Below are 12,964 nucleotides of genomic sequence, written 5' to 3'. Positions count from 1 at the left end.
TTAAACCCTTACTGATTGAACGTGTTATTAACTGACCCTCAGAGAAGAGCTTGGTGAAAGGAGATGAAGAGGAGCTCAATGTGACTCTGGTCCTGTGGACGATACAGAAAGACAGCAACCACAGAAAGTGTCCAACTTCAAACTAATGTGGACGTTAAGGATAACTGAGCCGGAGAGGAAATGCACTTACTTTAATATTGTTGTGTGGATGACGGTAGGAGAAGATATTACAGGTTATCTGAGGTGTGAAGTCAGAGCAACATCATCTCAACTCGGAAGATGTTGGTTCACGAGTCTCAGACGTCAACACCTAGAAATCAATAAACATCATCATAGCTAGTAATGCTAATAGTATAAATCATCTGTCGCACCTGATTTTCTTTGCTCTTCGTTATTGTGCATTTAACATTTATTTGAATCTTATTTTTTAGTTTGGTCTTCATCTGGATGGGTTTATGACCTGTGCTCAGCCACCGGGGGTTAAAAGTGAAAAACAACATCTACAATTTGAATAAACTCGTCAGCGCTCTGTGTTTATTCTGCTGACCTCTGACCTCTGACCTCCGACCTGGTTCAGGACCAACGGGAGAAGAGGAAACAGACTTCTCATTCTGAGGGCCCGGCCCCGGTCAGCGGGGACGGACCTGCTGCTGTGGCTCCTTGTGAAGAGGACGCCGATCATGCTGCTGCTTTAATGATGCTGCTGTTGAGTGTGAGCAGCTCCACTGTGGTCAGGCTCGGAGCTTTGAAGACAGATACCTGTGATACTGCAGAGTTCTGTGATTAGACTAATACACAGAACAAAAACAAAAAGCTTTCAGGGCAGAAACGACCCGGAGCAGATTCCAGCTTGGAGGATTTAACATGACCTTTCATTTTCAAGATGCAGAGGCAGGGGAAGTGATGGACATCCACACAGGGTTCTTTCCTTTGTTATATTCTACAGGTATTCATGGGTTCTTGGATTTAAGGGTTTATTTATTGTCATCTTGAGAATCATGTACAGAATGTGTATAATATATACAAAGAAAAACAGGCTTTGACTCCTTAGAATCTGTTGACAGCATTGTCAGGTCCCACCCGGCTCCACGGCTGCTTGAGTCTCTCCTGAGCGGCAGAGCGGCGATCCTTCAGGGGAGCTTTGTTCTGACTTGTAAACAGGTTTTAATGAGGAGATCAGGTTGGAGACAGAGAACCGGCTTCTAATTATATCTCCATCCTCAGCCCTGACTCCTGTGCCTTTTACCGAGGCTTCATTTGTCTCCTGTGCTCACACATTTCTCTGAAGCATCCAGCTTTCTTTACGGTGACGGCTGCTTTTCAGACGGCTCTGGTTAATCAGCTTCCTCTCGCCCTGATGGAGTCCCCTAATTGAAAGCTCCAAGCCTTGCATTAATCACCATTATCCCCGAAGCACGTAAACACTGTGCACATTCTGTCCATTAGGACGGCTGCCTTTCATTATGGAGGCTTTTGTTGTTTAAGATGCAGCAGCACATTGAAATGCTCGTCACAGTATGTTGACGTGAGCTCAGGTCTGCAAACACCTCTGCTGCTTCTCTGTGTCGTGGCAGCATCAGTCCCAACCCGACAGACGCTCCAGAGACGTCACAAGACAAATGTTAGGAGCTGGCAAAGATGCTGCAGAGTCAACCAGACTGAAACGTGCATGAGAAAAGGAAGAGAACATTAAAACAGTGGCTTGTGCACAGTTGAGTCTAAAATGTCTGAAATATGGACTGAAGAATAAACATGGACGACGGGTCTCCACTTCCTCTCCCTGTCCAGAACCGAAGCCAGAAACCATCAGAGCTTTGTTATTGTAAATGTAAGTGGTCTCATGGTCTTAAGTTCGTTCACGCCTCTTGATAAAAACCTCAAATTACTTTCTTGTATAGAAATTAAAGATTTAAATGTTTCTTTCTTCTCGTGTAAGTGGATATTCAAACAAGGAGAGCGTGTCCGTCTGATTTGTTCTCCTCAGCCGTGTCTGGAGACGTTACAGTTTCTTTACGGAGGTGATTTCACCTTAAAGCAACGATATTAAAGCAGTAAATCAGCGTGAGATCCACAGGAGGGAGGAGGAGCTGCAGCCTGCGGGGGATCGATCGCTGGTCTCTCACTAAAAAGCCACGTCTCATGTTCCCATTATGGTTAAACTCATCTCTCTGCTTATGTGATGGAGAAACAGGCTGCCGTCCCTCGGGCAGCTCCTCACCGGGCTCGACAACAGGCGGACACATGACTGGCAGCCGGTATTGTCACCAGGCCTCGTGCAGCCGGCTTCCTCCAGATTCCAGTTCCTCTGCTGCCGTCACACACGCCTCAGCTGTCCTGGCTGCTGGCTGACGGATGAAAGCACAACATGGAAACTAAAACCTCTGGGAGACGGTTTGAATCTGCAGACGAGACGACGATAACCTTTACCATGGTAAATTATGCAGATGTAACCCCGGTCAGCTGCCCCCCCCCCCCCCCCCCCCCCCCTCTTTGTGGAAGCATCCCAGCAGACTGAGGTTGATGTGCTCGTGATGGATGGATCTGCATCAGGCTCCCACAGGTTCGGATAACATACAAATCTCTAATAACATCTAAATATCACCACATCCAGGCAGGTGCAAATTACTTTCACACTCTGGACATGTGAGCTGCACAGAAACCCGGTGGGGGGGGGACAATTCTCAAGGGAGGAAAAATAAGGTTCTTTCATTAATCATTGATTGAAGGTGAACTCGGAAAGTAGACGTCTATAAAGCTTTAAGACACCTATGACCTTTAATGCACAATATGTTTTATTAAGAAGGAATAAAGAACCACTCAGAACAACAGTCTGGAATCAGGTCGGAAATAAATCAATTCACAATAAACCGAATAAAACATTAAACATCTCCTCGGCTCCATGTCTGTTTTATCAGAACCTCGTCCCGGTGACTCCCCGTCCATCACCGCTGATCCGGTTTGTTCTCTCCTTCCTGTTTGAAGCTTCCTGAGAATTAACGTGTTCAGATGAGAAACAGATAAGAAGAAAACAAAGTGATTCCCTGAGACCTAATTGATGTTTCCTGAGATCAGGAGGAAGGAGATCTATGTGTGTTTACTTCTGAGGGAAGACTTCCTTCCTTTGAACGACTTCTGAATAGATCCTCAGAAACAAGGTGACTAGGTCCAATAAGAAAAGGTTCAGTCCACTGTCTGTGACGTGAGTGAAAAGGTTCAAAGACTCATCAGCTACAGGGACGTGATCCTCGTCCATCAAACCCACGATGGACAGGAAGCGTCTCTGACTCTCACCTGCAGGACGTGAATAAGACTCAAAGTGCTGAGTGTGTCGGATTAAAGGGTTGGTCGAGTTGCAGGGCCGTGCATCAGCTCTCACAGGATGAGCCCCCCACCCCCCAGCTCCCCACCCCTGATGTATATAAAAGCACCCGACCCATCACAGAGCAGCGCCTAACGAGCGCAGAGGTCGTCCACGGAGCCGAGGAGGACGCGCGGCGGACAGCAGGATCAAACGCCTCCAGGACCAAGACAAGGATCCGGCGAGGCAGCGTTCGGAGCGGAGATGAGACGCAGGAGACGTGAGACCTGAGGAGACTCTCGACTCTGAGGAAACCTTCTTGTGTATTCAGATCACGTGGAGCTGGAGCTCAGAGGCTGGCACCACACCAGAGCTCGCTTCAAAGCTGACACAGCAGCGTTTGGTGGTTTCCTGAGTGGAACAGACGTTTCACACCCCAGCGAGGCTCCGAGTGTCAGCGGGAGCCTGTGAAGTGCGTTAAACAGCTAATTCCCTGTTTGTCCGCTGCTCCCACGTGTTCCTCCGGAGCAGGACGAAGGTCGGGGGGGGGGGGACGCGTGGTCGTGGCAGACGAGGAGAAACAAAGTCAAAGGAAATCATTGTGTCGGTAAAGTTTAACGAGCGAGGACGAGACGAGCGATGACAAGGTCACTGTGTCAGAGGATTTATTAAGAACATGGTCGGTGTTTTAATCAACTCATGAAATTAAACCTGGTGGAGACGAGGAGTTGACCTGAAGGGACAAACTGAGGTGAAGACGAGGACACGACTGAGGCCGGTACTGATACTGTTAGGGTTTCAAATGTTAGCTTTAGACTTTAGTCTGTGTCTGACTGAACTCTAAAGATAGGAGGTGGGGGGGGCATGAACAGTTTGGGCCAGATAAATGGCCTTCACACAAATGATCTATAAATAACCTTTTCCTTCCTAGTGTTTAATCTGGAAATTAGCTGCTGCCGGTTGTGAGACTGTGAAATCTGTGACATACTAAACACTGGACTTTAACATGTTCTCATACTTCACTTTAACATTATAACAGAACTCCCTTAGCTTCACCATCCCACAGGGTTCAAGCAGCTGAGAAGACAGAGTGACATCGTTGACATAGTTTCGATAAAGCAGGAACACAATATTCTTTATTCTTAGCAGCTATCAGAGGAGTGAGACTGGTCACTTCCTTATTCCAGTGCCAAGGGGATGGACTACGCCTGCGCACCATAGAGGAAAACTACCCTCCATTATTTTAACCTTTCATATTATACCTACTGTTATAAATACTACAAACTACCCCATGCTAACAGATTTAGACGAGGCTGAGCATGATTGCCCAAAGCTATGTTGTTTAACTTTCATTACATCTTAATAAATACTTGAATGGACCATTCCGGCTCATCTCTTATTTAGGATTAACGAACACAGTGACAAATTACCAGGGACAAGACATTTCAAATATTGACCGACATATTTAACTAAGATTCCTAAGATGTCGTTTCCAACTCTTTTGATAAAGAAATCTATAAACTATAAGGTTTGATATTTCACAGCTCAACAGGTTTATTATAAATATCTATAAATAGAAAGAAGTCAATGATTTATGCTGTAAACTAAACAGTTTTTCTATCAGCAGATATAAACCTAGAAACTGAAACGTCTGTAAACAGATCAGCTGATTCTATCTCTCATGGCTGTTTCATGTGCAGACTTCTGAGGAAAATGGAAAAAGACTGAAGGACAATAGATAAACTGGAGTTCTTCTTGAGTTTAGTCTCAAGTCTCCGTAAGAATGTTGCACAAAGTTCCAGAAAATCAGAAACAGCAAAATTAAAACCAGTTTCCATCCATTTCATAAGAGACGTAACAGACTGAACTGAATGTGGGTCAGTAGAACTCGTCTCCACCGAGAAGCAGCAGTATTACATTAAATGAAACTGCACCAAGTTACACACACTCATAAATATCAGTTCGGTAAATATCCTCTAGATTTATTTTCAACAAGATCCATCAATTATTGGTTAAGAAAATGTCCAATCTCACAACTTCAAAATGAAATGAGTTCTCAGTCGTCAACTGACAATGTTTTATTTTAAATATATTCCTTTGTCTGTGCCTTTTTGATTTTCCCTTCATTTAATTAGTCAAAACAAATATTCACACGTAGCAAGACAACAGCTAATTCTAAAGTCAATACAATCATGTTGGATATTGAATATGATTGATCGTTTGTGCTCGTGTATGAGAACCAGCTGCACACCCACAGTAATAAACAGCTCAGGAACCTGATGGAGGCAAAACTGCATCTTTATTATTTATCCTTGAAAAATCCACCTTTGTTTCCTGAGGTCAAATTCTAACTCTTCAGGATCCGAGGGAAGAGGAATGATTCTTCACTGAGATACAATATGAAAAGGTCCATAACCCTAACCCACCAAAAACCCTCATAAGACAGAAAAATACAACAGTCCAGCAAACTCACAATTTGATATTATTTACATTCGGGATCTTTGGTGGATTCACTTTGTCTATGACAATTGTAAATATAACTTTTAAAGTGAATCATTAAGTATCCAGAATAAACTGATTGACAGAAGCCTCATGTTACAGAGTAACAGGTCGTTCACTTCAATACAAACTGTGGATTCCATCACCTCTAAATCATTTAGTACAAATTCTTATGTCAGTTTTCGTCTCCAGGATAATAATAAAAAAAGAAAGTATACATCTGATAAACAAAAGCAGAAAATGTTGACATGTTTAATCTCACAGGAGAAAAACAAACCAATCATCAGGACACGAACAGAAAGAGCAGAGAGGTGTGTTTCTCTTTGTGGTGAGGAGGTTGTCCCAGCGGCTCAGCGGTAGATGCACATGCTCGTGCTCTGGTACAGGTACATGTAGGCGTCGCAGAACAGACGCTTGGCCACGCCCTTCATGTCCCGAGGCACCTGCCTGGCGAGCTCGGTCGGAGACATCTCCAGGTACGTGCCGACCTCGGGGCAGCTGCGCACCTCGGGGATGTTGAAGCCGTCTGTCTCTCCTGGACACAAGAGACACCTCAGCCACAGAGGACTCGCGTGAGGGACGCACCTGACCACAAAGCAGCGCGCTCACCTTCTCTGTCCGCCATGCTGTCGAAGAAGATCCAGTCCTCGGAGCTCGGCCCGTGTTTGATGAAGGACACGTAGTGGCTGGTCTCGATGCAGAGCACGGCGAACAGCTCCAGCTTGTCCCTGGTCAGGGCCTTAGGGGGCAGGCGACCCAGGAAACCTTTGGGGACTTCCAGAGCCGACGGCTGATGGGACTGCCTCTGAGGATGACAGTGCACCTGAGGAGAAGCACAAACTGTGAGGGAACCAGCTGTCAGCCATCCTTCCATTTACAGGCTGAGGTGCATGGAGGTTGAGGAGCATCATGCTCCAGCTCAACCTGCAGCTCGATCATCAGACGTTTCCTCTGGGCTGCAACCAGGACAGGTGAAGTGTTGTCTTACCTGACGTCAGTTTAAACCTTCTCTACACAACAAGAGCTTTATCATGACAAACACAAGAGGAAGTCACACTGATTGTGTGATGCGATGACACAAACCTGAGACGAGCACGTCCTGCAGAAAACTTTAAATCCAGTCTGACTGAAAACAGGATCTTTGAAACAGTCGGTGCACTGGACCTCAGCCACGGTTCCACATAGCATGCACTGCAGAGAACCTGAAACACACACACACACACACCATGTGTCGCTGTACGTCTGTGTGTGCTGAGCATGTGTGTGTGTGTGTGTGTGTGTGTGTGTGTTCACCTTCAGAGAGCAGGTCAGTGATGTCCAACTCCAGAGAGGGAATGATTTTTTCAAACATCTTGAATTTCTTTCCAAATCGAGGCATCTGGAGGATGAGGCAGGACGGAACCTGCAGTCACACAACCAGAGAGGAGAGGGTGACACACAAACACAAACACACAATCATGAACAGACACTCCAGGAGACGGTGCAACAGAGACGCCTGCTGGACAAATACAACTTTACAGGAGAAGCGTCACCAGATCCGTCCCACTAAGATTTACATCAGCTGAGTTTCCTACAGAACCACAACACGACTGATGATTCATTAGACTCTGAGCAGCTGATTCAATCAATCAGCTGCTATAAAACCATTCATTCATATTTATATACAAATTAATTTACAAATCTGTAAATACATAATTGAATAGAATAAGTCAACCTGAAAAAGAATGCCTGTGTAGCTGTCATGGAGGACAATAATCAAACAGCATCACTGCGACTCATGATATGAATTCTAGACATCAGTGGATCTTCTGTGTTTCACCTCGGCCAGTTTGAGTCCTGCTCCGTGGAAGGAATGCTCCAGCAGCTGCTGAACTGTGGGCAGCACCAGGCTGTGGTTCTGGTCCAGAAAGATCTGATAACAGTAACTCTCCTGCACTTCACCCCCCGCCGCGCTGAGGGACAGAGGACGAGGAATCACAGTCAGGACAAGTCAACACAGTGAAGCTACACCAGGTGTGTGACGGAGGTGTTGTGAGCGTACAGTTTGAGGAGAGGCTCCAGGGACAGGATATGGTGCATGATGACCATGAGGAACTCCTCTGGATCTGAAACACAGCATCAACCGTCACTTTAAACCAAAACCACGAGTCATGCTCTGCAGGCTCCACCCACCCTTCTCATCCGTGGTGAAGGAGCGACTGTAGCCTTGTTTCTGCAGCTGCTGCCGGAGCTTCATGATGTGCTTTCCTTCCACGAAGCCCTTACTGCAGAAACACAGACGACAGAACTGCAGCGTCCTCATCATGACATATAAAGGCTTCCTCTTCAGTGGGTGGTGTAAGTAGGGTTGCAAAGGGGCGGACAATTTCCGGTAAATCTCCGGAAACTTATAATAGGAATATTCAGCTCTGGAATTTTGGGAACTTTGAAATTCAATTCCAATTGGCCAACTATTTATATCTCTGGTATTGCTGTAGTGTTTTTTTTACAAGCTTTCTTTCTCATCTTATTCTACAGAACATTGCCTGTGTGTGGAGACATTTCACTCCAGCCGATGTAGAAGGAAAAGCTGTGTACATTTGCAAATACTGTGAAAGGCCTATGTTAAGAAATAAGACACTAAAATGCAGAAGCATAATGTCAAGTGCCCAAAGTTTCCTCAGGGCTCAAATCAGCCTATGACAAAACAAAATGTTTATATTTATGTCTGTATATGACAAGATAAATACAGTTAGTATAAATTACCATAGAATATTTCCAGTTTTCAATATTCCAGGAATTTTGCAGCCCTAGGTGTAAGTGCGTAGAGAGTGTGTCCCCAGCTGCTCCACTTGTAGTTTGAAAACTGCCCCTGGTAGTTGAGTGAAGATGGTCTCACCTGCGCAGCGGGTTGACGATGTCCCGGAGCAGAGTTTTCTGAATGGGGGCGTCCTGAGGTGCAGTCGATTTAAACAACATTGAGTCCAGCACCGAGGAGCAGGAGAACAAACTGAGAACACAGAAGAGAAGACGGAGGTTTGTCACCACAGGAAAACCAGACGCCATGTTTGATTCAGAATGTTCACCTCCATGCATCCTGATTGGAACTGCATCACTCTGTGACCTGTCGAGTTAACGAGATGAAACCTGGTCATAATGTCTCTGACCTGAAGAGGGCAGCGTCCATGTAGCAGGAGTTGCAGTGGCCCTGGATCCCTTTCATTTGTCCAATCAGAATCTCGTTCACCTGCTCAGTGCTGATTGGAGGAACCGTCTCCAGCTTCACTGAACTGAGCTCCATCTCGTCAACGCTCTCTGACACACACACAAACACACAAACACACACACACGCAAACATGCACAAACGTTAGTTATTAATTACTGATTACTGATTCTCTTTCCGACATGCAATGTTAGAATAAGTTGCTACGGTCAATTTCTCCAACTAGAAGAAAACTTGTATCTCAGGATGAGGAATAGGAGCAGTACACGTAGAAGACAAAGACTCTGAAAGAATCTCCTGCCTATGCTTCTTCATGTGTGAAATGTCCGCACCAAATATGTCCAGAGTCCATGACTGAAAACAGAATTTGAAGTTAGTTGATCAAATCCTCTTCTAACCTGTGTCATCCAGTTTGAGCATCTTCTCGCTGTGATTGGCTGAGACGCTCTGGAAGCGCGAGTCGGGACGGCAGGAGATGAGCTTCACGAAGAGCGCCCTCTTGGGAGGACACGTGAAGATCCGCCTGTTCTTAAAGGTGCCATCACTCACTCCTATGTCTTCCTCCTGCAGACACACACACACACACTGGTGTGACTGACAAGAGTCAAACACACACAACTCACAAAACCTTGATTCTAACATCTAAGCTGCTGTAACGGCTGCACATGGAGCCTGTGGAGCAATCACTCAGTTTCCATTTCACAATTTACACTCTAACACATGTTATTTAAGAAATGGCTAATCTGATTAAAAGGGTAAGCTGTATGATTTGTATATTATTAAACATTATTTCATGGTCCAATCATGATCATCCTAAATCTAAACCTAATAAATATCCGTAAAGATTTCAAACAAGTTCCAGGATTTCATGTTTCAATGCTGCGGCTTCACAAAGCACGAGTTCACACCCTGCTCCTGACACTTTGAATATTATTTGAATTAAAAACTGTGGTCCTTCTTTATTTCTGGATCTGTCAGTGTGAATGTTACCAGCTCCAGTCCGGCCATGATCTGCTCTTTTTCAGCCAGATTGCCGATCCAGCGGATGATTCCATACGCATTTCCTTTAGCCAGCGTCACCTCCACCACAGAGTTCACACTCAGACCCGTGTACAGATCATCCTGGTTCTGTTCCACCGGCGGCCCGTCCAGGTCCATCCCTTCTGCCTCTGCAGTGAAGATATGGATCAGATTCACACACACATGAGAAACAGCCTCATTACTCATCCTGTGGATGTTTGTTCAGACCTGCAGGGACCTCTCCCTTCATCACAGACTCCAGTGGAACTTTCACTTCTCCTCCCGTCTTCCCATTTTCATCCATGTCCTGGAAACATGAACACAGACAAATGACAACAACGTGTCTCCAGACAGGAACATGGAGCAAAAGAGACCATCTCAAACAGCGACTGCAGAGGTAAAAACCAGTAAAACACAAATGTCCCACATTATTAGGAAGTAGTCTGCATGGCTGGTTATTCCCCAGAGGAGCATAACAACAGGGAACCTTTTTTATTTTTATATTTTATTACTATTGCCAATAAAGTAAAAGAATAAACTGAAACATTACAAACCGTGGAGATCCGAACAAATTGTTTTCCCTCCGTTTGCAGCACGTCCACCACCATCCCATGACCAGATATACTGCTGGTGAAGTACGTGACTCTGTCCCCTGAGGACAGCTCCTCTCCTCGGGGCTGTGGCTCAGGGACGGAGGGGGACAGGGAGCTGGGGACCACAGGTCTGACTCTGGAGAACGGGACAAAAACGCCACAATCTCTTGCACACGAGAACAAGGTTTCATGACGGTGGCACCCATCGCTGTTGCCTTTCCCTCGGTCGGCCCCCTGGTGGTGGAGAGGAGCAAAGCAGAAGCAGTGTCGGTTACATGTGCAGATTTCAGTTCATGTCGGAAAGCAGCTGCAGAGATGCTCAGACAAATGTGAGTGAGGGAAAGCAAGAACATTTGCCGCCTCACCTGTAGTTCAATCCCAAAGAAAGTCGCTGATAAAGGATTTTGAGATTTGGTGAGTCTTCCGATGTAGCGGATGGTGCCCCTCAGCTCCTCCTCTCCTACCTGCACCATCACCACAGTGCCCGACGTGAGTCCGAGTGCTGTTTGGAGAGCAGCTCCCTCCCTGAACCACGTCAGCCGCTCGGCTTCATCCGGCAGCGCCAGCAGCAGCTCGGCACTCTTCACCGGCAGATCCGACAAGCATTTCCTCTCTATGTCATAATCTAAGCACGAAGTTGTATTGAAAGTAAAGACCGTCAACTTAGAAAAAGAGCTTTGTTTTTTTAACCTTTGTTCAGGGATGTAACATATGTGGCCAGGTTTGATTAGTGAGTAATATTCAGTTTTTTCTGTTATGATAAAGTAATGGTTGGCTGATGATGTCATGCTGCTGAGGCCCGGAGGTAAAACAGGGTGTCAGGATCCTGTAACGACAAACACACATTTCTTCTTTAATGAGGACGTCAACACATCCCCCCCCCACAACCTTGACCATTACAACAAATGACCTTATCTTACTGGCTCATTAACACCACTGCCCTGACCTGACCTGACCTGACCTAACCTTAACTTAATCTAAACTAAACCTAACCTTGACCTAAACCTCAACCTATCCTTAACCTAAATCTTACCCAAAGGTTAGGTTAGGTTATCTTTATTTTCATGGGGGAAATGTGTTGTGCAGCAAAGAACCAGAAAATAGAAAATAAAAAACATCCACAATAAAAAAACACATTTCAGCAAGAACAGGGAAATGTAACATTTAAAAACTTAAGACAAATGCAATGTAAAAACAACTGTTTTGTGCCAAATCACTGGTGGGTGTATCGATAGCACTTGGGATATAAAAGAATAATGAAGCAGCCCCAGTCAGAACATGAACCCTCTGAAGGATCTGCTATAAATGACATGTGATAAATCCATGTGTTCTTACTGCAGATTTGAATCCAGGGCTCATAGTCTGGTTTTATCACCAGATTGAGGGTCCAACGCCAGAAACAGTACCGACGGTTAAAACAGATTCAATAAAGCTTCAACAGAAGAGAGTCATAACTGAACCTTGACCTTAACCTTAAAACTTGTCTTCACCTTAAAATGAAATAATGGGGGTTTGAGTTTGTCCCTATTATGTGACTGTGTAAACCTGAGAGTCTTAACCTAACCTTAACCTAAACTTAACAAGACTTAACCTAAACCAGAATTTCGTTTTAAGGTGAAGACAAGTTTCAGGTTTGAGGCCGAGGTTGGGTTAAGTTTGGATTAGGTTTAAGTTTAGGTTAAGTGTAGTTTATATCTCTCAGGTTTACACAGTCACATAATGGGAACTTGATTTCGTTTCCATTATGTGACTGTGTAAACCTGCACCACGCACGCATGCACACACACACACACAGACACACACACGCACACTAACACACGCACACACACACACACCTCCACACACATACGTTCCACAACCACGTCAGAGTGCGACCGCAGCGACACGTTGAATCTTAAGTAAATGGAGCAAACAGAGATCAGTGAGAAACGAAGTGAACTTTACCTTCACTGGTTCAGTTTGTCGTAAGTTTCTTCGGGTCCTGGATCAGTTTCACTTTCACTTCCTCATCATCTCTGTTCAGCTCAGTTCGCTCCTCATGTCTGGGATCAGTGAAGTGTCAGTGTGTGTGTCTGTGTGTGTCTGTGTTTGTTTGTGTGTGTGGGTGTGTGGGTGGGTGCAGAGCAGCCAGATGTTCCCCTAACACAGATGTGTTGCCATCTTGCTCGGAAGCAGCAGTTTGTCAGAACAGCTGATTTCTGCTGCACGTCCTGGTTCACCATGGAGGGGTGCCACCCTCAGGTCAGTCTGACAGGTTAACACTGGGTCTTACGGTGGCCGACAGAGCTCAACGCACTGCGAAGTGAGAACACAACTGCAAACACAAAAAATAACTTCGTCAATTAAATGAAA

At 45.4% G+C, this 12,964-nt stretch overlaps 1 protein-coding gene across 1 annotated transcript; it reads right to left on the bottom strand.

Moving 5' to 3' along the window:
• Window positions 1–5,361: 5,361 nt before the first annotated feature.
• Window positions 5,362–12,841, bottom strand: cyldl (cylindromatosis (turban tumor syndrome), like). The gene is made up of 15 exons (XM_062395603.1): window positions 12,557–12,841; window positions 10,978–11,438; window positions 10,574–10,846; window positions 10,248–10,326; window positions 9,990–10,168; window positions 9,398–9,563; window positions 8,944–9,091; window positions 8,676–8,786; window positions 7,970–8,061; window positions 7,839–7,902; window positions 7,617–7,749; window positions 7,091–7,199; window positions 6,881–6,999; window positions 6,407–6,620; window positions 5,362–6,332 (listed from the first exon to the last, which is right to left on the bottom strand). The coding sequence occupies exons 2-15, from the start codon at window positions 11,398–11,400 to the stop codon at window positions 6,148–6,150; spliced, it is 2,295 nt and encodes a 764-aa protein (XP_062251587.1). The 5' UTR covers window positions 11,401–11,438; window positions 12,557–12,841; the 3' UTR covers window positions 5,362–6,147.
• Between the last annotated feature and the right edge of the window lie 123 nt (window positions 12,842–12,964).

The sequence above is a fragment of the Platichthys flesus genome, chromosome 9 (assembly GCF_949316205.1).
Source record: "Platichthys flesus chromosome 9, fPlaFle2.1, whole genome shotgun sequence".
Taxonomy (NCBI): domain Eukaryota; kingdom Metazoa; phylum Chordata; class Actinopteri; order Pleuronectiformes; family Pleuronectidae; genus Platichthys; species Platichthys flesus.
This window is presented reverse-complemented; position numbering and strand designations above follow the sequence as displayed.

Bases quoted from the DNA above. Each gene is read 5' to 3' on its own strand.
- cyldl (XM_062395603.1), bottom strand. From the start codon at position 11,400: ATGACATCATCAGCCAACCATTACTTTATCATAACAGAAAAAACTGAA. The intron at 10,169-10,247 runs GTCTGAACAAAC...TCTTCACTGCAG, and splicing joins GAAGGGAGAGGTCCCTGCAG to AGGCAGAAGGGATGGACCTG. The intron at 6,333-6,406 runs GTGAGCGCGCTG...TCTTGTGTCCAG, and splicing joins CAGCATGGCGGACAGAGAAG to GAGAGACAGACGGCTTCAAC.